We start from the raw sequence: 23,919 nt of genomic DNA, 5'->3' as shown, positions 1-23,919 counted from the left end.
AAACAGATGATGTTGTACTCTTACTTAGTGTAAATGTCAATGTAAAAGAGAAGTCGCCATTTAAAACGGAAATGATAGCAATGGTTAAGCCCGGAATGTAAAACCCAATTAACGCGCCCGTGTATCTGCCAATAGAAAACAATGTTCCATTTTTGAGGCCTCCCTGTACTTAAAATAAAAAATGACGATTATTTTTATTGTAACGAGGTGTTATTGTAAGTGGTATTGTTGTGAAAAGTGTTGCTGTAAGAAGTATATCCTGTAATGTATTTTTTATTGAAATTTACTTACAGCTTAAATATTAAATAAGAAGAAGGTTTAGCGTTGAGGCACGTAATTTCGTTTTCTTAATGCCCAAATATTATCAGAAAACTAATTGCACTTTTCTCGATCTTGTGCAACTCTTACTAAAAACTAATTTTCAGATTATCTGAAGGTGGGTCTGTACCCGTCTGATAGATTTTTTTTAATTTTGTATCATGGCATGCTGACCATAACTCGATGATAATTCATTGGGGTTACCGAGCTCATGTTCGAATTGTTTTGTGTGTATTAGCCCAAAACGTTAATATTAGGGAAGTTTTTAACAGGTTATACTGTTCCTATGGTGATTATTAATGACGGGAAAAGGATCATAACTTGTCGATCAATAATGAGCATTTTTATGTTTTATATATATACCATTATTACTGTAATGAAAACTGATAAAGAATTGTTGTACTCACCCATCAAAGTATAATGGCTGGAAAATACTGAAAATCGTTAACATTTTGCCTTGAAGAGTTTGATTTCCATTAGTTGCTTTTTTATGTATTTTTGTAAATATGTTATGTAAATAGAACCGACCTGCAGTTTCAAGTTACTTATTTACGCTCCTGACTATGATAAAAGTTAAGAACTGAAAAATCGCGTAAAGAGTTTATATGGTCTAGTTCTCTTTTTTTATTTAACAATTTTTTTCCGAAGGCGAGGCGAACAAGACAAAGTCGAAGTAAATATTCATCAATGTTCACTGAGCCTGAGGTGATTACATGTTGTAGTGGTGGTTATCATTATGGTTTTTCCAGGCAGCTAGTACTCTGATTTTAGCACTTGTAAAAAATATCTATGAATGTAAATAATTTTGTAAAGGCAAAAAGATTACAAATAAAGATTGGTGCTGTTTTTTCTTGTTTGTTTGTTGTTGAGGTGAACATAATACCAATAAGAGCATAAAACATGGAAACGACAAACAAAAGCGCCTGCAAGCAGCGTGGCCGAGTAGTTTAGAGCGCTGGTGTTGTAATCTGGAGGTCCCAGGTTCAAACCCTTCACCCTGGCACTAGCTGGGTTTGTTCTCGGTAGTCACGATTTCAAATGCTTGGACACACTTCGTTGTATATAGCCAACTGGTCTGCCTCCTGCCCGTTGGGATTCTTAACCACGTTATGTTCATTTAAAATATCTGTTTCCTCTGTTTAAGTGACTTGCCTGTATTTTAAGATCATTTTGCCCGGCGTGACCTATGCACTGCCCATCTGGGGTGGACACAGTAACAAAGACGGCTTTAAGTCACTTGAGTCTTTACATTGTAGAGCTGCACGTATTATTCTTAATTTCTTGTGTGATATGCCCTCTGAGAAAGTTTTAGAAAAGGCTCTATCTTTTATAAGTACAAGCTCGGTTTAGCGAAATTTAACAACGATTTAATACCGCCAGATATGCGCCATATCATTGTAAAAGCGGAAAACAAGCATGGTCTAAGGAACGGTTACAAGGTAGTGGTGCCGCGCTTTTACACCAACTTTATGACGCACTCTATCGCTCACAGGGGATCCGTTATTTGGAACGCCCTCTCACAACGACTATATGGTAAAACTAGTAATTTTAAGTCCTTTTTTAACATAGTGAGAGGCAAGAACATTCGTAAAAATATTACCTTCGAGGCGTTATCCACGCAGACTGAACGATAATACTGAACGATGATGTTTTTAAATTTTATTGAATTTTTTTAATTGTTGTTATAATAGTGAATTTCTTCTACCTTCTTAATAGTTTTAGGATGTCTTTTTATATGTCTTTTTAAAATTTTTAATTTGTACACGGCCCCACAAGCTTTTAGCTTAAAACGTTTTACCGTGGTTAAATAAAGTTGTTATTATTATAAGCTATCTCGAAGCTAAGTGCATGACCACTATAAAAACAGTATAGAACAACATTTACATTTATTTAAAGTACTCCCTTTCTATCTTGAGACATGAAAAATGTATCGTTCATCATCATGAAGACATGTATCCAAAATAGAAATATTTTCTATTGTACTATTCCTATTTAAAACAACGTTTTATGGATGAATGAAAACGTATCCGTTTTCATGCCTTATTGCCATAGACCTTACTGAAAATAGACGAAAGGAATATTAGTGACATTTACATAAACAGTAGCTTGCATTTGGCAGAAACAAAATCTGTATGGATCTTTATCCGTGGACATTATCTGTTCCAAGAAGCGGATAATTTTCCTCGAACTTCTCTTTTCGAAAACTAATCGCTCTAGGAAACCTGCGATCTTCAAGGAAGAGATAACGTTGGGAGTAATTTTGTATGTGTTTAAAAATATTACTTATCTGTTCAATATAGTTAATACTATATTGATGTAGAGTGCAAAATAAGATAAATTTGCCCTCGGCAAACAAACAAAACGTGATATTCCTGAGCACTCGTCGCTCAGGCTAACTTTATCCCAGTCGTGTCTAATAATAAAAATTGTAAGACGCACATGTGGTGTCTTCAAGATGTCTCCTCGTCATCCTTTTTCTTTTCATTTCCTTTCTTTTTTAATGCTTTTTCTTGTTTCAGTTGCTCATGCGTGACTTGAATGACTTGAGTACTGAAGTGTGACTCTATTCAAATAAAGAACGTATTGGCTGAGTACGTTTGCTACCTACATTATAAAAGCGGCGGCATAAACTGCTTCCTCGAGTGGGCATGATAACAACACCTAGGCAAGCCAAAGATTTTGTCTCATACTGATAATGGGTGGACACGTCCTTTCGTTAGGTTACTTTTTACATGTAATCGTATTCATACTTCCGCATTCAGGTACGTTTAAAATTTAGTTCATTTCATTTTTACAAGTCGTGTAGTGGAAAATGTATTTACATTTTTAAATAATAGTAATAGAAGCGTCGTGAAAGATCAAGATCATGACGAAGACCTTTGAAATAATTGCAAAGTATTAACAGACATTGTAGGCGTTTGCAACAATAGAGATCAACACAGCTCAGTGAAGCGCGTTTGACTAAGCTGGGTTAATTTACATTGTGGTCACAACTTATCAGTTGGATCAGTAGTAATCGCGTACCAAGACTTCTGAGACGTATTTGACAAAAAAATGAACATTAGACTCCTTCCAACTACTAACAAAGCGATCATACAACACGAAGTCCAAGAAACTGACGTTCAGTTATGAAAACATGAATGACATGTCTGCGCAATATTTTAAAAGACTGCTTTCACTCACAGCAAATAACCTGAGCCATACATGACATACCGGGTATATTCAGTTAATGTTCCAAGGGCGACACCACAGAGATCGCAGACACACGATGTGACTAATCGATGATAATAAAATATAAGGATTTGTATGAATCTTTATACGTAGAATAGTCAGCGAGCGTTAAAGCCGCATTTCCGCTTGTTTCACTTTTGGTTCGCCACCACCTAAGGAAAAGGAAATGGAAGAACTTTGCTACCAGCGTGGTGGTATATTTGACAGGCAACTGATGTGACCAACACGTCACTAGCTGCTGCCTTTTCAGGTTTTGCTTCATTTGATTTAGTTTTTAAGGCACTATGTCACAGGGATTTCGCAGATTTTTGGTCTAAACTATTCTAAAATTAGTGGTAGGCAACCGTAAGAACATTATATTTGAACATCTACAGGAAGTTATAACCTTAATTTGCGAATAGAAATCAAGCTACTGCTATAAATATTGATTTTTTTGAAGACGCGTGGAACCTCTTGAACTTGAAAACATTAGCCTCACTTTTTTAAATTGAAATCCGCTTCCATCCGAGCCATACGCAGCCAAAGATGCTCGTTAACAGTTTCAGTGCTCTTATATAGCAACTTTTAATAAAAATGGATAATTAGTTTAGGTTTCTGGCGACACAAATATAAATTTTGGCTGTTTCGAAAATCTGGTAAAATCCGTGACATAGTCCTTTTAACTACAAGAACAATACAAGAATCAACGAGCCTATGTTTATATTCTCCACAGTAATAAGCGCATACAATTAAACCAAATTATCATTTGTAGTGTTACAATCGTGTTCTGTGCAATTTCAAAGTCCTGAACCCCAAGTAGGTAGGTTTATTTTTTTGGTTACATTTTAAGCAACTGTTTTTGGTGTAAATTTCTTTACAACAATCTTGACCTGTTGGTTTGGTTGATCGTAATCGGTCGAGTTGGATTTAGAACGTTGGAGTCTTTATTCCCATTTCACTTAAATTTTGCTATTTCATACCAAAAGTTGCAATTACTGTTCATTCTGGAAATAGAATTTGAAATAGATATGTTTAAAATCTAGGACTTGAAGGAAAAGCATTTACTCTCGAACTCACTGAAAGCGACTTCACAAAATCAAACCCTTTTTCAGTTCTGCTATTCAAACAAAGTTTCTGCTCTTTATGAAAAACAGCATCAGTAACAATGTCAGAGCGTTAAAAATTTTAAGGATATAAGATACTGCTCTCTTTATCAGTGTATCATATATCCTCTTCTATCGCTTTTCTATTGTAAACTATATATTTGACATGAGAATAGTTTTTTATTTCAAACCTCTCTTGTTTTATCATACTCCTTACGTGGGTTTACCTCGGTGTAAAAACCTGTGAAATTTTCCTTTGTTTTTAACCTTTTGTTTTTCCTGTTTTGTATTGTTTTGTGGTTCTTTGTTGCCTTGTTCGTTCTTGTTACGTCACGGGTGAGTTTCGCAGGTTTTTACACCGAGAATGAGCCCCTGGCGTCTGACAAAGAAATGTGTTGACGAAAGCTAGTTAGGATCTAATAATGTCATTTAAATTGATTTCTGGTGTTCCAGAAAAATCACCTTGGCAAAAGTTTCCAGCACTTTCCAGCTCTTATGCTTTGATGGGTCATAACTACAATTCTTTATCAGTTGCTGCTAAACAAGTTCTTGACATGTGATGCTGGGTACTATAGTAACTGCATAACCGGTTCAAGAACACATTGAGTTTTAGTTGTAAGTGCTTATAACTCAAAAACGTGCTCGGTAACGGCCATTTTAATACCTGAGTTGTGATTAGCATGTTTTAAAAGATACAAAAAACTGAATAGGGGTTTCAGAGCCACATTAAATGTTAAAAAATTCAAGAAAGTTAAATAAAATATAATTACGTAGTGGTACAACGATTAGATATGGGATTACTTTAAAACATTGATGTTGTTGTCGTTGTTGTTGAATAAAAGTCTATAGTGAGAGATCTATTTCAAAGGAAACCCGTGAATGCCGAAAACTACGTGAAAGTAATATAAACTCAAATTGCCTGTCGGGAAAACGTGCCAGCTTTGAAAATTCATTTATTCGGAATCTTTACTCATGTTTACTTTTTTTTGTAGAAAGTCTGATTCGTTTCACATCGTCAAAGTATGAAGGAAAGACAGTAACAGGGCTGGTTGGCTCGTCTGTTAACTTCACATGGAGCTTCACTGGTGATGTTCATTCTGTTTCTTGGGGACCGAAACACGATCGTTACCATTACTTGCAAATTAATGGAGCTCTTGTAGAATTACGCAAAGTCGGTCTAGTACCACTAACAGTCCCTTCAGCATACAACGGACGTGTGAGTGGTAGGGGTGATATATCCTCTGGTCAGGTCACATTTACGCTTAGTTCGATCAGACATAGCGATGAGAGATTTTATGGCTGTTTATTAAGATCAAATGTTGATTTTGAATCGCCGAGATTTGACGATGTGCACTTTGTTGTGGAAGGTGGGTGCGAAAAATCGTAGCTTATAACTTATTTTTCCATTTTTTTCCAATTTATATAGTTGCATCAACTCTTCCGAGCAACCAGGCTGTATGACTGAATTTGTGACTTTTAAAAGTTTCGTGTTATCTTTGCAGTTTAAGGTTCTTTCTGACTGCTGTATTTACAGTAACTTAAGATGTACATAACTCTGTTTACCCCTTTTGCTTTTATTATTTCCAGATATTCACATGTTTCACAATAATGTTATATTTAGGAAAAAAATTGCCGCAATTTCTTTGGGGGATGTTAATTTCACGATTGAACGTTGAGGGTTTGTTATGTCAAGCTATGCCACATTTGTATCACATTTAGTGCGAACGAAAATGTGTAGTAATGTGTGTCCTGGTATTCTTGGTAAGGACAAAGTTATCTGGCATAAAATGCACTGTTGCCATTTAGTTAATTATTTCTTTAGAACTACCGGCATTCAGCCCATCTTTTGTAAAGGGAAGTTACATTGAGGGATCATCAGTCAATATCAGTTGTGCAGCGACTGGAAAACCAGACCCGGAAGTATCATGGATGCGAAATGGACAAATCAAAAGTTCCGGGAAGAAAATAGCATATTTGAACTTCAACAGAATAAAGAGGACAGATGATGGGCTGTACACATGCCGAGCTAACAACTCAGCAGGAACAAAAAGACACAAAGAATTCCTGGTGGTTCGATGTGAGTCTGAAAGCTTTTATTCCCTAAATATAAAGAAGCAATTCTTACGGAACAAACTAAAACAACATTTCGTAATATTTGACATTCAATACAAGCATATTCAACGAGGGAGACGTTCTCCTTTTTTCCATTACGTTTTTGTCAAAAGACGTAAAGAAAAAGCAAGGTTTTTTATCTTTCCTTTTCAGACCCGGCAGAAATACTTAGCATTACTTCATCAGCTTCTAGTTCTTGGATTGGTCAGACAGTGACTTTGAAGTGTGTGTCAGATGGTGTTCCTACACCAACACTCACCTGGTACAAACCTGATGGAAATCAAATAAACACAGTCACAGCTAAAGAAAGCACAATGGACGTGACGATAAACTCTAAGCAAGATTTTGGTAAATACAAGTGTGTTGCTTACAATGGCCTCGATCCTGCAAACCACAGCTCAGTGGAACAGATAAGTATGTGAAGGGTGAAGGCATATTTTCCAGATTTTTGAATGATTGTTGTTATACGAAGAGGCCTAGAAGAAAGGTCAAAGTAACAACAGCTGACATTCACATTTCAACGACCTAAGATTTTTATTTGAAGTTATCCCGGGGTTCCTGATTGATAAAAGTTAAAATCTTATGTAGGCAAACAAAGCTAAACATCGGGTTACTTAACTGGTTAAATTGTTACCTATTTTTAACCATGCGAGTTATATGACACATCACATGCAGAGAAAACTCCGTATTCAGTCATATACATATATCTTCTCTCGTTAGAGGAAACAGGATCCCCAGCTATCGAATTTCCAGCTTCAGATATCCAAGCCACTTCAATGACAGTAAAATGGACTGCTCCAGCTGATACTGGAGGGAGTCCTATCACAGCATACCGAGTGGTCATACTAAAGGGTGACACTGAGATAAAGAATGAGAATATTACTGACCTTGATACAAAGAGTCTGTCTGTTGGAGGTCTGGAGAGAAATACCGAGTACAGTGTGTTGGTCTTTGCCATGAATGCTGTGTTTAAGGGTACTGCTGCGCAAAAGACAATCCGGACAAAAATTGACGGTAATATTTGAGAGGTTTTCAATAATGGAATGCGTTAAATGAAAAGGGATATATATATATAACTGAAAAAACTCCATAATCCAGTTTCCTTGTTTGATGCAAGAATGTCACAGTTATTTGATGTTAAAAACGTGTTGAATAGTACGCGACTAGTAGAAACATTTTTTAATGTTATTATCATTTAGGCATTCCCGAGACACCAGAGATTATAGACATTCCTGCGGAGGTACAAAGTGATGAAGTGGCCTTAAAATGGACAAAGCCAGTCAGCAATGGAGCGGACATCACACTATTCACTGTATATATACGAAACGTTAGTAGCAACGGTACCGTAGGAAACTGGAGAAGACTCGAGGTCATTCATGATGTCTCTGTTCGTGAATATGTCATCACACTTAAAAAGGGTCAGCGGTATGAGTTTGTTGTGACTGCGACTAACAAATATGGAGAGAGTTTGAAAGAACAGAAAAATATAAAAAGAATCCGAGTTTTAGGAGGTAAACCTATGGCAAACTGATCCTTCTTTTTGTGGACTATTTCCTTAACTACAATCTTTGACAAAACTAGTTGAAAAAAACGCATTTCACGCATTTTTTACAAATATCCTGACCTTCAAGCAGGTAAAAAATTTTATCCCCCTCTCCCCCGACCCTACTCAATGTTGTTTCTGGAGGTTTGCGGTTCGACCCACTTTGCTTGTTTGAAAATACTACAGCACTAACAACGTTGAAATCATTTATGGGGGGAGGGGTTGCAAAACTGAACTCTGTTATTTAAATTAGTAGCTGAGTGTGTCAACAGTTTTTTCCACGATTGTAGTTCTGTTTTGCTGATTTTAATGTTTGTCGAAAAAACAAAAGGAAGCGACTGTTGATCTAACTTGTAAACGTTCCTTCAACGTAACTTTATTACTGTTTTTTTTTTGTTTTGTCATTTTAGGGTCCACCGGATCGACTGCAAACCAGAATCAAACAGGTGATTAAAGAATGTAGTTTATACATTTTACGACTGATGTATAGTAAGAAGTTTAACTTAAAATTTGTACTATTCTTTATCCTTGCAAACAAATAAAAAATAAAATGTTTGTTAAAGTGCTCAGCACTCAGCTTCCAGGTGAATACAATTTTAATTTTAAATTTTATTACGTGCAGCTGTTGGATGCTACAGCCAAATGGTGATTCTTCATGCTGTTTACCTCGGTGTCATAATCTTATTGGTGGTTATCATTGTTGTAATCTGCATACTCTACTGGAGAAAGTGTCGGTGTCTAGGTAAGTATTTCTATTCACTCTTTACATAACGCCTCGCTTTTTACTTCCTCTTCCGTCTGTATTTTCTATGGAAACCACTGGCTCTTTATTAAGTATCGGTGTACACGAGTGGCAAATTAAATTTTCATATTTTACTAATTGGCAGTAGCCCATACCGAGTGTGGCTGCTTTGCTGTTATAGCTTTCTTAGGTACTATCTACTAATATTAGCCAAAATACCATGGGTGCCAGTTGCCTTTTTTGCGCGTCTTGTCAAGTTGGCTTCCGGCCTGTACGAAGGGACGGAGGAAAAAATCTCTGGTAGCCAACTGAAATGCTACCTCAACTCCTACTTGTATATAACTGTTTTAACTATCTCGATGAATAGGCTGACAGTCCTTTTTCATTAAAATGCGTAAAAAAGGCTTGGAAATATATCGGTTAACGTATTGGCCATTCATTTTCGTCATTTATTATTGTCTTACCCAGAACGCTTTCTTGTTTTGCAGCGACCTTAAAGCGTGGGAAAAGGTAAATTATAACCGACATTATTTGCTAATTTTATTTCAATATGTAGTGTCATATACAACATATCAGCGTGCACGTATACTCAATTTATTTCTTGTTTCGAATGCAGTGGAAATAAAGAAATCCTTTTTGTGGTGTATTCAACGCGGCCAGAATGGCTGGCAAGTTGCCTAATTTTATAAAATAAACATAATGCGTTCTAGTGTTGCAGTCGGTTGCACTGAATGATGGGGATCGTGAATTGATGTTAATTGCTAGATTCCCCTGTATATTTGTTGTGCATTGTCAAAATTGAGCAGTATTTTCTTCGAGAGAGCGTATATTTTCTACCTTTACTATCTTTCTAAATAAACAATAAAATAGTATTATTATAATAATTTTAATTTTAATTTTAGTGTCAATAAATCATCTTCACGTGCAGATTCCATTCAAATGGTAGGTTATTCTTTGAATTTTCTTTTAATTTGATTTAATTTCTCTCAAAAGTTTGCGAAGGAAACCGTTTATATGACTTGATACAACAAAAATAATACCAGAAATAGGTTGGTAGAAATCCAGAGAATATTTTTTCTAAAAATAAAGTTCTGTCATACGAATTACGCTTATCGACCACAGGTCCTATCAAGGTGACAATGCTAATTTACAACACGTTCAGCCGAATCTACAAATTATTCTTAGTTAACTTTAATCATTTCTTACTTTTTATTTATTCCTAGGAATCTATTGTCCACCAAGTACCTGTTTTAAAGTCCACAGAGGTAACTGTCGCTTCCAGCACAACGTACGAGATTCCTACCAGTGGTGATTACATGTCGCTTCATCCTTCAAAAGGAAGCTGGGAGATAAGTCGAGAACAAGTCAATATCATTAAAATTATCGGAAAGGGTGCTTTTTCCCAAGTTGCTAAGGCAACAGCAAAGAACATCCATGGTAACCAAGAGAATGTTACAGTGGCTGTGAAAATGCTGCAAGGTATTTTGTTAACAACTCTTAGCGACACTGTAGCTTTTGGTTTAGGACTGATGTTCTTCTTAATCTATTTGCTTCAAATAGAATTTGCTCCTGATTCAGACAGAGAGGATCTGCTGTCGGAACTTGAATTGATGAAAAAACTGACACCTCATCCTTATGTCATCAAGCTAATGGGATGTGTTACCGAGACAGGTGAAGGAAATAATGATGAACAACATGATAATATCGGATGTATTAATAAAAATATTTTAGACTACAAGAAATCCATTTGTTCTTAATCTGTCAAGCATGAAACGAATAAAGAGTGCGTTTGGAAAAAATGGCCATGGGCCGGGAAACCTGGGAGCGAGATGCTCACAAAATATCCCTAGAAAATATGCCTCTAAAAGGTATCCCTTTCGGGCGAAGTCGGTATCGGAATTACTCCTTCAGCGAAAGTTATTAAATGAGCCATTGGATGCCGTTAGGTTGTAAGAAAATCCAAATGGCTGCGAAGGTTGTTAAATCTCCAACTATGCAGTTTACTGAAATCGACTTGGTGTTCGTTCTACAGTTCACATGATAATGTCTTTTTTTTTTCATTCTAGAGCCGTTACTAGTCCTCGTTGAGTATGTTCCGTACGGTGATTTGCTGGGTTATTTGAGGAAGAGTCGTGGGCTCAATGACACATATTTTAATAACCCGGATAGAAAGCCGAAAACCAATTTAACTTCACAACAGTCAATGAGGTTTGCATGGCAGATAGCTGATGGGATGACTTATTTATCGTCAAGGAAGGTAAACATCTATAATAATATAAATAAAAAGAATGGTAAAAGAACAAATTTAATAACTAGGACTGCAATTCGACATGTTCGCATTTTTCTTTCAGATAATCCATCGTGACTTGGCGGCCAGAAATGTTCTTGTTGGTGAAGAAGAGAAGTGTAAGGTGACAGATTTTGGGATGGCGAGGAATGTTTGCCAGGATAATATTTACACCAAACAAAGTCGGGTGAGTCTCCCCCTTCTCTGAAACTCGCAATAAATTATCTTGTTCTGTTGTATTGTTGTTCTAAAGCCTGTGATAGCATATAACGATAAAGACTAATAAGGCTGTTTATCTTTCAGGGCCGGTTGCCTGTCAAGTGGACTGCTTATGAAGCTTTGTTATATGGAACATACACAACACAAAGTGATGTGTAAGTCCTTAACAAATAAACGATAATTATCTCTCCTTTTAATGTACCTGCCCATCAAACCAACTAGCATGTAGGGCAGTTACGTAAAATAAGATTTTTTATGACGTAACATAAGGATTTGTACACGAGCAGCACTAAAAGTAATGCTAATCACCCAGTAACCATGCAGTACAGGAGGAGGTGGGGTGGTGGGGTGCTGTTGGTGGGTCAAAATTGAAGTGATCAAATCAGAACGATGTTTGAGGGGAAGAGGAGGAACGAAGGTGGACACTAATTATTTAAGGTTGTCTATGGATACGAAGCTAAGTTACTTCCCGGGATAACCTCGATGATTACTCTTATTACCGTACCTAATCAGAAGCGCGATCTACTGTCCTGACATTCTACGATATCAAGGCCTGATATGCCATGATGTCATGGTCACTTTCACGTAAAGTAGTGTTACCGTGCGACAAAAGGAAAAGAGATTTGACCAGTAAAAAAGAATCTCGTATTTTAAGTTTAGCTGTTATTTGCTGGTCGTAAAGGAATTAAAACTTTCCCGCCAAACTCGGCTAAACTTTCGCGCGTTCGCCAGTTGCGCGATGTTTGCCGAAGAGTAATGAAAGATTCATAGAGTGAAGTCGACGTTTCCAATGTTTTCGTTAAATTTTGATTATGAATAGATTAGAGATTAAAACTTCAGACAAACGAGTCAAAACATTTTCAAAAGAGAAACTTGATAAAAGTGTCAAAGACACAAAAATTCCTCTCGCAGGCCATGCCACGGGGAGATGCGTGACACATTTCATTACCGCGTAACTTCAAAAAAAATTTACCGGATTTTTGGTTGAATTTGGGTACGGTAAATACCTAATCAAACCTTTTTGGTACGCTTCTGCGGCATATCAGGCTCATTTGGTCTCGCCATGGGTATTTTGGCGAGACGAGTATGCTACCGAAGCGTACAAAAAAGGTACGATTAGGTATAATTATTACTATTGCCATTATTATCTTACCATATTTATTTTTTTGAAGGTCATATCAGTAACTCTTGTTGATGCTCAATCTTTCAGCTAATTTTAATACAACTCTGTTTAGTCCTGTGGGCTTCATACCTCCCTCCCGCATGATTGCATAATGTTCTCATTGACGGCGCAAAAACGCGTCCCTTGACTAGGGGTCATAAAAACAACGACTTAATGAAGTGATTCTTAAAGCTATTATGGAACGTTCTCTGATAATGAAATGTTCCTTGATACGATAGACGCTATATGAAAAAGATTAGTTGTCTGCTACTTAAGAAAATTGATTATCTAAAGGACGAATTACCAGGAAGTAACACACAAAAAGTAGAATTGTAAGGGTGTAGAACCAAGAAGTGCATGCATGTTCTATCGTTCCTGTTTCCTCTCCACTATCCCCAGTCCCCGCCCCACCTCCAACTCCTCTCTGTACCATTTCATATTGTTACCAATTAAGTGTTACTCACATTTTTCCGCAGATGGAGCTATGGTGTCCTTCTGTACGAGATTCTTACCATAGGTAGGTTCAGATACTCATCATTTACATAACCATACATCATTAAAACCATTCACTTTACCCTCGATTTTCTCATCTAGGTGGATCTCCATATCCGAGAATTAACACTCGACAAATCGCCATGAAACTTCAAGAAGGATTCAGAATGCCAAAACCAAAACATGTGGATAGCGAAATGTAAATACACTGTACTTGTTGTTTTTGCTGCTGCTGTTGCCATTTTAAATTTTATTGATAAATACGCTTTACAAACAACCTTTGAACTGTGCTACTTTCTTATTTCAATGAAATAATTTCTTTTGCGATTTCTTCCCTGGCCAGGACAAAAAAGACAACGATATACAACTCGTTGTCCTTTTTTTTCCTGACTTTTTGACTCTGTAATCTCCAATTTAACATTCAATGTCCCATTAGGACGCACTTTTTTTTTGCAGTTGATCAATTATGAACTGAGTTCCGCACTCTAATCTCGTTTAGCGCAACTATACTATTTACATAAAGCATTTTTTTTGGTTATTGCTAATTGTCGTTCTGTTGATTAGATACCAGATTATGCTTAATTGTTGGAAACAAAACCCAAGTGATCGTCCAACCTTTCCTAAACTAAAAGAAACGATGAAAGGCATGGAAAGAAACCACAAGGTAAACACCATAGAATTCGGCATATTTTGTCAGTAACGCAAAACGTATCTAAAAGAAACATGTTCTAGTTCTGTACATGTCAGTTTGGGAACAGCGCAAAGACATACGAGAAGAGTAAAGTATTAAACAGGCGAAGCTTCTTGTCCTTTTTTCACACTTGAAACACTTTACACAAAATGTCGACTGAAATTTTCCATACAAGTCAGATTCACCTTTTTATATGTCCACTGACATTTCCAAGTTACGTTCAACATCCTTGGCTCAATATGAAGAAGGACTCTTAGTTCCATTGCCGAACATCATTTATTTTAGATCCAAAGGGGTGCGATTAATTGATGCGGAAGCATAATCATCGCTGCTAATTTATCTTTGTATCGTTTAGCTAAGAAGAATTTAGGATGTCAGTCAACTAAAATCACTTTCAGGGAAAACTTAAATAGCCATAACATAACTAAACTTCGATATATTTTGCTGTTGCAGACATACATCAACCTTAGAGAGTATGACAACAGCTTGTACGCCAACATGGAGGATCTTACGGCTGAATAACAAGTAGCGCAACAGAAGACATCATACTATTACTCGGGTGTAAAACTAAATCAGAAATGACAGCAACCTCTCAAATCGGAGTATAAGCCCTTCTAGTTATGAGCACATCTTTGTGCCAACAGTACTAGTGAACAAGCAATATTCCCTGGCCCAGGCGAGTACCAAGCCGACGTCATAGCAAAAACGTATTTGAAATAAAAAGTAGTCATTAAATAAGTGTTCAATCAAAACGTTTAATCACACTGGTATTTTAACTTTTATAGCATATCACTTGTAGGAGTCTCCATGTTGATTCTATAGGTAACCAGTGTTAGCTGTTTTCTAGCGGTTCTTTTACACTGCTTGTAAGACCGATGGATATAAACTCTCCAATTAAACGTTTTTCGGTGTTTTTTATACTGTACTGTCATATATATTCGCGCTGATATTATTGTAATGATGTGTTATTGTAAGTAGTATTGTTGTAAAGTTAGTGTTTCTGTAGAAGTGCTGTATCTTGTAATTTTTTTTAATGTACGTTTGTTTAAAATATTAAAAACGGAATAAGGAACTGTATGGCAATCAGACAGGTGATGTTGTTTTGTTAATGCCCTGATTTTATCAAGAAACGTTCTGTACACTTCTCGATTGCCTATATACAAACATCTCGAGTAAAAAGCATACGATTTTTTTTGGTAATGAAAAATGTACGACCAAGCCTGCTACTCTTTTTTAACTCGTGAAAAAATCGTTCAGATTTTCCCGCCATGCATTTCATCATCATCATCGTTCCTTATCGCCCCCGTGGGAGCATAAGGCATCCACTAGTTTCCTCCAGCACACGCGGTTCTTCACTTATGCTTTGGCTCTTTCCCAGGAGTAGCCTACTCTTTCCAAATCTTGCAGCATGGATCGTTTCCAATTGTTCCTTGGCCGTCCAACTTTCCTCTACCCCTGTGGAATGTAGTGCAAGGCTTGTCTCGCCACATTCTTAGCAGCTGGTCATTGCTAATTACGTACAATTTGTATTTACTTGTTGTGAAGGATATTAGACATAATTTATTAAACTCGCTCGTTCGTTTGTTCTGTTATTCTTCACAACTCGTGACTAAAAATCGTACGCGCTCACTTACCATGAAGTTATCACTATATAAAATTGAATAGTGACTTCTTCCTGTCCTTATATTGTAAAGCACAGAGAAATATCCGTTTTCATGATTTATTGAAAGCAATATATTTAACAGAACATTAACATAAAGAAAAACCAGTATTGTGTGTATCTAAAATAGAAATATTTTCTATTGCAATATTCCTATATTTAAAACAACGTTTCATGGTTGAATGCAAAAGTATTCGTTTTTATGCCTTATTGCCTTGGACATAACTGAAAATAGACGAAGGCAATATTAAAGCGAACATTTACATAAACAATAATCTGCATTTTGCGCAAACAAAAACTGCATGTATCTTTATCCGCGGGCATTAACGAAAGAGTAGGGAAATCTGACATTAAAATATTTAAACTTGAAAAGGCCTGTAAACTAAATATTTCAAACAGACCTAACTTATTTAATTAATTTATCGTCTTAATAAATTCAGCGCTACATAAAAATGACAAGAAAACTTCCTGTTTTAAGTATATGTCATGTCTTGTAGGTATATGAAAGGGGTACCTTCTTTTCCAATAAAATGTATACAAAAGGGGTGCCTTTTCTGTCAAAATGGTATATAAAAGGGTAAGGTGTTGGACCCCAGGGCGGAGCCTCCCCGTATAAAACTTATTTGAGTGCCACCCCACCCCCCCCCCCCCCCCGGCCAGCCAAGCGAAGCTGTTTTGCTTTGCCTTCTAACACCTGCTTCGAAGAGCTAAAATTGTTTTCTCTCAGTTAATTCCATTGGAGAACGTATAGCCTTTGTTGTTCAAGTGCATATCCAGCACTGTCATCATGAATTTAAGTCTGTCTGGCTCATAATATTCGCCATGCTTGTTCTTGATCGGCGTAAAATCGCTCGAGCAAAGTGTTAAGCTCAGTTGGCTCGTGGCTTTCTATTTCACCAGCAATTCCTTTCTTCATACACCGCTTCTTCCATACAGACAACCAGAAAACAGTCCTTTTGACAGTGTTATTGTTTTGAACCTGTTTTCAGGTCCTCGATTGTTGTTTTTATAGTCGCGAAAGAAACCTGCTCGAAATGTTTGTTTCTTAGCCCATCTTGCGTCACTAGTAATTTCCCCACGAACACGAGTAGTGTAAAATCTAAACCCCTAACCAAATTTAAATCTTGTTTTACAATACCGCACTCTCTTCCCTGATAACAACACAAGGCAGGACTTAAAGTGGAATTTGCAGGGTGAAAGAATGGTGGGAATGCCTGCTAATACCTGGAGAAGGTCAACTGAAGAAGAGTTGTAAAAAGCAAACATCAGCTGGAGTACAGCAGAGAAGACGGCAGCAGACAGGGTCCTTTGGTACAACATTAGTACCCTTTTGCTCAACAAGGAGCCTCATATGGTGGTATATCTATGACAAAATTCAAAACTCAGTAGCTGAAATAAAAACATCGAAATCATGAATGCATCAATCCAAAGAAGAATGGCAACAAGCCGATTTTGAAACAGGCATAACGCAAATAGGCATAACACAAACAGGCATAACGCAAACAGGCATAACACAAACAGGCATAACGCAAATAGGCAAAACGCAAACAGGCATAACGCAAATAGGCACAACACAACAGGCATAACGCAAATAGACAAAACGCAAACAGGCATCACGCAAAAAGGCATAACACAAATAGATAAAACGCAAACAGGCATCACGCAAAAAGGCATAACACAAATAGGCAAAACGCAAACAGGCATAACGCAAATAGGCATAACACAAACAGGCATAACGCAAATAGGCATAACACAAACAGGCATAACACAAACGGGCATCATGCAAATAATTCTCACCCCCAGACCCCCTAGTTTTTGCCCTGTGTCGAAACCACGTGACCGACACACATTACAGATATCGAAGATGAAGTATTCAACATGACACGAGCATGGGACAAAGAAAAATTCTGAGTCCCCGACGGGAATCGAACCCATGGCCTCCCAGATACCGGTTGGGCGCTCTAACCAACTGAGCTACTAGAGACTCGTTTTGAGCTGGGCCATTTTTACTAGGTTGATAAGTGACACGCGTGACAATAATTCGAAAAATGGAGCATGAGATTAAACTCACACTTTTTTAGTGCAGAATGCACTTTGGTGATGGTTTGGTGGGCAGTTGTCTGCAGAACCCCTAATCCGCTAAAGCGCTATATTTGCCTATTTGCGTGATGCCTTTTAGCGTTTTGCCGTTTTGGCAGTCGTATGCAAAACCCCTAAACCTCTAAAGCGCTATAGTGTAAACTTTTATAATCAATATTTAATAATGATTCCTGTGAAGGGGGTAGGAGGTGGAGAGCACCTGACCGTGTGACATTGGTAAAACGGGATGTTTATCTACGTTACTACTCTTATGAAGAGCCCAAAGGTATATAAATTTTTTCAGAAAGTACATTGCTCTCCTTGTGGTACTACTCTTTCTGGAACAAAATACTTTGTGCTAAATGCATGCGCAGAGTATTACTCTCACGAACATCGCGCGCTTCTTCCTGCGGGAGGATTCCTGTAGACTTCCGGGCTCCAAGTTAATACCGAAAATTAATTAAATTTGACTTTTGGATGTCACTGCGGTTTATGTGAAATAATTCTTGATATGAAACGATGACCTTACATCGCATGATCTGAACAACCATTTCTTGTATAAATCGATAATAACTGTGTTTTAATTGATGTCGCCCTGTTTGCTGAAAACAAATTGTTCACGCTACGTACGTTTACTACAAAGACAAAAGTATCATGTTTTATACATTTAAGACAAAAAAGTATCGTGTTACATTTATTTAAACACAAGAGGAAATGTATCACGATTTGTGTTTCAATGTCTTTGTGAAATCCAATTTAACGAAAATTAAAATAACAGGGACTTGTTTGAGAATTTTTTCTGATAGAATCCGTGACTTTTTAAAAAACACAAATTAATCCAATTAGACTTTGATGCGTCACGGCGGGCTAGGAGGAAAACAAAAATATATTCAACTTTTGCTTTGCGGATACCTCGTTATTACGGGCACCCCGTTATTACGGACAGGAGTTGAAGTCCCAGCGAATAAGAATTACTGAAAAAACTCCCGCTATTACGGACATTCTCTATTACGGACACAAAGTTGCGATCCCGAAGGTGTCCCGAAGGTGTCCGTTATAGTTGCAATGCAATAGTTGCACAAATTTTTAAGTTGTGGATGAAAGGGAGTGAAGAAGAACAGCTATTTTCTTCAGGGAGTGCCCACATTTTTGGATAGAAATCTCCTTTATGCCTCCTGCATGGCACTGGCTTTGTTTTTGGTGTGCTTTTCCGGGTTTTGCTAAAAGAAGATCCGCGGCCCGCGGTCTACCTCACGGCTCGCGGCCCGGCGGCCCGCAGCTTAACAGTTCTTTGGTCAGTGGTAAATTAAAGCGCAAATCAGATATGCATCGTCGAGTGTGGTCTACAATGAACGATAGTGATTTTTTTTTTTTTTGCAATTTTTTTTTTAATTGAAATGATCAAAATCATTTTAATTTTCTGTACACGTCTGCCCGGAGAGCCTATAAAAATATTTGAGAAGCGGGTAGGTTGAAAAATTACAGAAATTCGTTAGCTTATCAACTTCTGAAAATTATAAAGAAAGAACCAAGCGTTTCAAATCTGTTCAAACTTCCATTGTTTGAAAACATTCGTCCTCTGAAATATCGGTTTCTGTAAACAGAATATGTAAACAGACGGACGTAAATATATTATTTACTTATTTAGCATAAAGCAACAAACAGTTTCAAGTATTGCCGAGGATTGAAATGATTGAAATTGCAAAAAAATCAAAAACTCACCATCGTCCATTGTAGACCACGCTCGACGATGCATATCTGAGTACGCGCTTTAATTTACCACTGACCACGGCCGCGTGCCTGCTTTTAGCAAAACCCGTGCAGTTCCCTTTTGAGATGGCCCGCGAAAGCTGTCGCTGTTCGTCTTCGTCTGCTTCATCGTAGTCATCTAAAGATTGGATAGTTCTGTGACAGGTGACTCGAGCTCTCGCAATTGCTGACCTTTCGAGGTTCCCTTCTTCATCCTGCTGACTACTGTTTTGCGGGCACTGTGATTGGAAAACTGCTTCTCAGATGTCTGAAGGCTGGTTCCGAAGACGATATCCCCCATGGCTTGGAATTTGTACCAAATCTATTCGTCAGATCGCCTGATGTATTTTATCGCTAGATAAAATGGAACACTCGTTCTAAGATTGACAGGCCTACGGGTTATGTATTGTCGGAAAAAGGCCACTGGATACTTCTCTTCCCCGGTCTGGATCATTTTTGGCTGAAACTGTCTTGGCTTTGCATTCAAACGTCCTGGTCTGATCTTCGCTGGCCCTTCAGCGAACTCAACAAATTTGACGCCGTCGTCGGCCTTCATGATTCTGAAATCCTCCAGTCTCATCCCGTGGTGTTCCTGCCTTCCACGGAGTCCAAATTGTTGTATACGTAGCCACCACATTGTTTGAATTAAAGATTCTGGGGTTTAAGCACCAAGTTTCTCACTCCTCCTGAGAATGTTTTCTTCTTCTTCTGAAACTTGACGGGCTTTGTTCGGCCGCTATCTTTGGCCAGCCAACCTGGGGGGGGGGGGGGTACTCCCTATAATGGCCTATACGGGGAGGCTCCCCCCGAAAGGGGTACCTTTTTCAAGCTTCAGGTATATAAAAGGGTTGGGTTTACACAATTCTAATTAGGTCAATTCGTGAGGAAGTTCACGCCGCGGGGTTTTGATTTGCCAAATGAGAGTTTGCGGATTTATTTAGACTTATGGACGGACTTATAAAATATATGTTTGGTTTTAAAAGAGACTGCCGCACTTTGGAGAAAATTGGCTTTAAAAATTGCAAAAATTTCCTTGCATCTGATAACCAAAAAAATGCTAATATTTGAAGTCGAGCCAAAGTAAAGCTTTTTATCCAACATCGTTTATACTACAGAAATGAGTTGTTTATATGCCGAACAATACGTAACAGTCGTAAAAATGATCAAGGATTATCCGACGTTAGTAAAATTAGCCGTGGAAGTTGACATAAATTTGCCACCGTATCTTGCTTAATTTGCTCCAAAAACTAGGAGTGGTCAAAATCCGAAGGAATTTATTTTATTTTACCAAGAATAGCACCGATCGTAATCTTATCCGATAGAGAAAAAAACGCTGAAAGTTTGAAGGGAATCGGCCAACGTCGATACGTGGAGCTTGCCCGGTTCTTACTGACAATGACACTTAAGTTGAAACGCATAATAAAGCAACATTTAGCCCTATTCAGTGCTGTCATCCGGTAGAGGGGGGTTTATAATCGGATGTATTTTTTGTTTCCAGGTAGATGGGCCTATAACTGGGGGGGGGGGGGGGGGCTTATAACCGGAATTTTACCGTATACGGAAGTTTAAAGCCATTTGAACACAACATTGTTCTTCGTTTGACGTCTTCAAGGCGATGTACATGTGTGTTGTGTTTTGTCAGAACCAGTCACGCCCGATCATCTGTCCATCTGCCAACGATGAAATTCTACTTTTTCTTACTTTTTCATGACGTACGTTGCACAGGCCATCGTTTGTTCTATAAAGCCTAAAAACATTGATCAGAGCTGTATGTTTTTTAATAAAGAGACCACATTTCATGCGTCGAAAGGACCCTTCCCTAGAACATCCACATCCAATTGAATTCACACTGAATCACACTGAATTGTAAAACATACCAAGAAACGAAATTGAGTAATGACTGTCGGCTTGTTACACTGTAGACATTGTCATGGGACAAGACAAATGTCTCAGTGATTATTATGGAAACGTATATAAATAGAAATATTTTCTATTGTTGTAATATTTCTTATTGAAAACGACGGTATGCAAATGAAACCATTTGCATGCCTTCTTATCCGCGGACATTACCTATTCTTGGAAGCGAATAGTATTCCTCGAACTTCGCTCTCAGTAAACTGTCATCCCCAGGAAAACTGTGATGTTCAAGGCGCCAGATAATGCTAAACATCAACGTCATTCTGTTGGCTTTTAAAAATATTGCTTATCTGTTACAAATACTTTGTACTACATTAACCTAAAGTGCCCGACTATTATAGAAAACAGCATAAATTTGCTCTCGGCAAACTTGCAAAACGTGATATTTCTAAGCATGTCTAAGCACTCGTCTCTAAGGTGACTCGTTCCCGGCTGTACGTGTTTCAGAATACAGTTTTCTCACAAGAGATGTCCTGGGACGAGTCAGTTGCTTATATGCGTGACTCAAGTTACTGAAGTGTGACTCTATGCAAATGAACAACGTATTGGTCGATAACGTTTGCAACCTACATTATAAAAGCGGCAACAGAAATTGCTTCCTCGAGTGGACACGATAACAACACCTAGGCAATCCCGAGGTTTTGTCACAGACTGGTAATGGGTGAAAACGTGATTTCGTTAGGCTACCTCTTACATGTAATCGTGTTTATACTTCCGCATGCAGGTACGTTTAAGATATTCTGTCTAGTTCATTTTATTTTAAAACGTCGCGTAGTGGAAAAGGTAATTACAGTCTTAAATGACAGTAAGAGTAGCGTCCAGTAAGATGAAGATCATAGGCAGATAACTGCAAAGCAATCACAACCCACATTGCAGAGATTTATTATAAGACAGTCCAACACAGTTCACTGAAGTGCATTCGATATTAGGTTGGGTTAAATTACACTGTGGTTAATTTACATCAGTTTGCTTCAATTTTTATCGAGCTCCAAAACTTCGCGCTGCACTTCTTCCAACTACTAACAAAGTAACCACAAAACGATGAGTGTAAGAAATTGACGAATAGCTCTGAAAACATGAGCGACCTGATTGCGCAATAGTAAGACCGGTTAACAGTCATGGCAAATAACCTGAGCCGTACGTCATATATATGCAAATTAAGAAAGGTTAATTTTCCAAAAGCGGCACCACAGGGACTGCAGGCTCACGATAGGGATTTGTATGTCTACACATGGGAAAATTATCAACAATCAATGAATGAGCTGATATTTATATTCTTCACAATAAAAACAAAACCAAAACAAATTATCATTAATAGCGTTCTTCAACGTCTTGAACTACAGGGTACAATGAGCGTCAAAAGTAGTTGAGACAGTCAATTTCGATATCGCGTTTTTTCCACTTCGAATCAAGTGTAGGTTGTCAACCCCATTCCCCCACCCCCTGTGTGCATACAAGTTTCTCAAAGATTGAAGTGCTTTTTTTAATTTTCTCTTGTTTGTTTTAATCGGTTTTAAAGAGGGAGCAATGCGTTTCACTAAAGAACCAGACAATCCAAGTTACGTTACAAAAGGAAACAATGTTACACTTGTGTGGGACTACGCTGTTACTGATAGGAAGGCTGAGCTCAAGGGCATCACCTGGGGAGTATACATCAGTAATATGTATAAACTGTTGATAGTAGAGTTAAAGAATGGTGACAGAGTAGTTAAGTCTGATATGCCGCCAGCTTACAGTGGGCGAGTAGACATTGAAGGAAAAGCTTCTCTGGTAATTGAAAATATCACCGATTGTTGTATCGATCCATACTCTTTATTTCGACTCCTTGATAGATTCCGAGAAATGACAATAGTATCCTAAGAGATAATTCCGTGATTCGATAGATATTCCGTACTACAGAGATAGACCAATGTTCACACTAGACTCCTTTCCGTTCTTTTCGATTCCTTCCTTGCGCACGTTTTGTAACTGTCAATCACGAGACTCGACTCAGACCTCGCAGGTCAAATTCGGCCCTAGTCCCTAGCTTATTTACAACACACTCCCCCCTGATTGACGGAGTCAATCATAAGGCGAGACAAACTTTAACTATGACTCTTAAATTCAGTTCAGTGTTCAAATTGGTTCAGACAGTTCATGCAACAGTAACTGTTGGGATGTCTTCATCCCTGACCATCTGAATGTTCCATCCGCTGTTTGGCTGTACAGCTTCGGCATTAGCTGTGACTTCGTTAAGTTCATTAACTTCAAGAGGGTAGAGCTTCTGAATCGGACGTTTCAGAAGAGTCTTGTTGAGAGAATTGTCCACTGTCACCACTTCTGCTGCGCGCGCGACGTTGTCTCGTCCCCGCAATAGTTTCTCTACTTTCCCCAGTCTCCACTGCTGTCTAGGTTTCTTGTCTGCATAGATGTGAACAATGTCTCCTACTTGAATGGCTCTTCTCGGCTCTCCTCCCTTAAGTTTCTGGTACTCACGGATCCCAGTCAGATATTCTTCCTTCCATCGGTTTCTGAAGTGGGCGAGGAGATTGTTCAAATATCTTTCTCGCCTGGCCAACGTGTTCATAGGTGCAGTGACAACAGGGGACTGGTCTAACAGTCGACGGCCAATCACAAGATGAGAAGGAGTGAGAGG

At 38.0% G+C, this 23,919-nt stretch overlaps 2 protein-coding genes across 2 annotated transcripts; both read left to right on the top strand.

Moving 5' to 3' along the window:
- Positions 1 to 2,909: 2,909 nt before the first annotated feature.
- LOC144663170 (cell adhesion molecule-related/down-regulated by oncogenes-like) lies at positions 2,910 to 10,340 on the top strand. Its single transcript, XM_078524099.1, has 9 exons — positions 2,910 to 3,080; positions 5,624 to 5,998; positions 6,454 to 6,708; positions 6,897 to 7,157; positions 7,464 to 7,757; positions 7,943 to 8,254; positions 8,697 to 8,732; positions 8,909 to 9,028; positions 10,252 to 10,340. The coding sequence occupies exons 1-9, from the start codon at positions 3,014 to 3,016 to the stop codon at positions 10,338 to 10,340; spliced, it is 1,809 nt and encodes a 602-aa protein (XP_078380225.1). The 5' UTR covers positions 2,910 to 3,013.
- A 298-nt stretch (positions 10,341 to 10,638) lies between these two features.
- LOC144662840 (tyrosine kinase receptor Cad96Ca-like) lies at positions 10,639 to 14,951 on the top strand. The gene is made up of 8 exons (XM_078523791.1): positions 10,639 to 10,699; positions 11,095 to 11,285; positions 11,380 to 11,502; positions 11,619 to 11,689; positions 13,173 to 13,213; positions 13,291 to 13,387; positions 13,753 to 13,852; positions 14,333 to 14,951. The coding sequence occupies exons 1-8, from the start codon at positions 10,639 to 10,641 to the stop codon at positions 14,399 to 14,401; spliced, it is 753 nt and encodes a 250-aa protein (XP_078379917.1). The 3' UTR covers positions 14,402 to 14,951.
- Positions 14,952 to 23,919: the final 8,968 nt, after the last annotated feature.

Source organism: Oculina patagonica, chromosome 8 (assembly GCF_052425735.1).
Source record: "Oculina patagonica isolate OP01 chromosome 8, crgOcupat, whole genome shotgun sequence".
Classification (NCBI taxonomy): domain Eukaryota; kingdom Metazoa; phylum Cnidaria; class Anthozoa; order Scleractinia; family Oculinidae; genus Oculina; species Oculina patagonica.
Note: the sequence above shows the minus strand (reverse complement) of the source record. Positions and strands in the feature narration are given on the sequence as shown.

Coding starts and splice junctions, on each gene's coding strand:
- LOC144663170 (XM_078524099.1), top strand. CDS start 3,014: ATGGGTGGACACGTCCTTTCGTTAGGTTACTTTTTACATGTAATCGTA. Junction 7,758..7,942: donor AATCCGGACAAAAATTGACG/GTAATATTTGAG, acceptor ATTATCATTTAG/GCATTCCCGAGACACCAGAG. Junction 9,029..10,251: donor GAGAAAGTGTCGGTGTCTAG/GTAAGTATTTCT, acceptor ATTTATTCCTAG/GAATCTATTGTCCACCAAGT.
- LOC144662840 (XM_078523791.1), top strand. CDS start 10,639: ATGAAAAAACTGACACCTCATCCTTATGTCATCAAGCTAATGGGATGT. Junction 11,286..11,379: donor CTTATTTATCGTCAAGGAAG/GTAAACATCTAT, acceptor TTTTTCTTTCAG/ATAATCCATCGTGACTTGGC. Junction 13,853..14,332: donor GCATGGAAAGAAACCACAAG/GTAAACACCATA, acceptor TTGCTGTTGCAG/ACATACATCAACCTTAGAGA.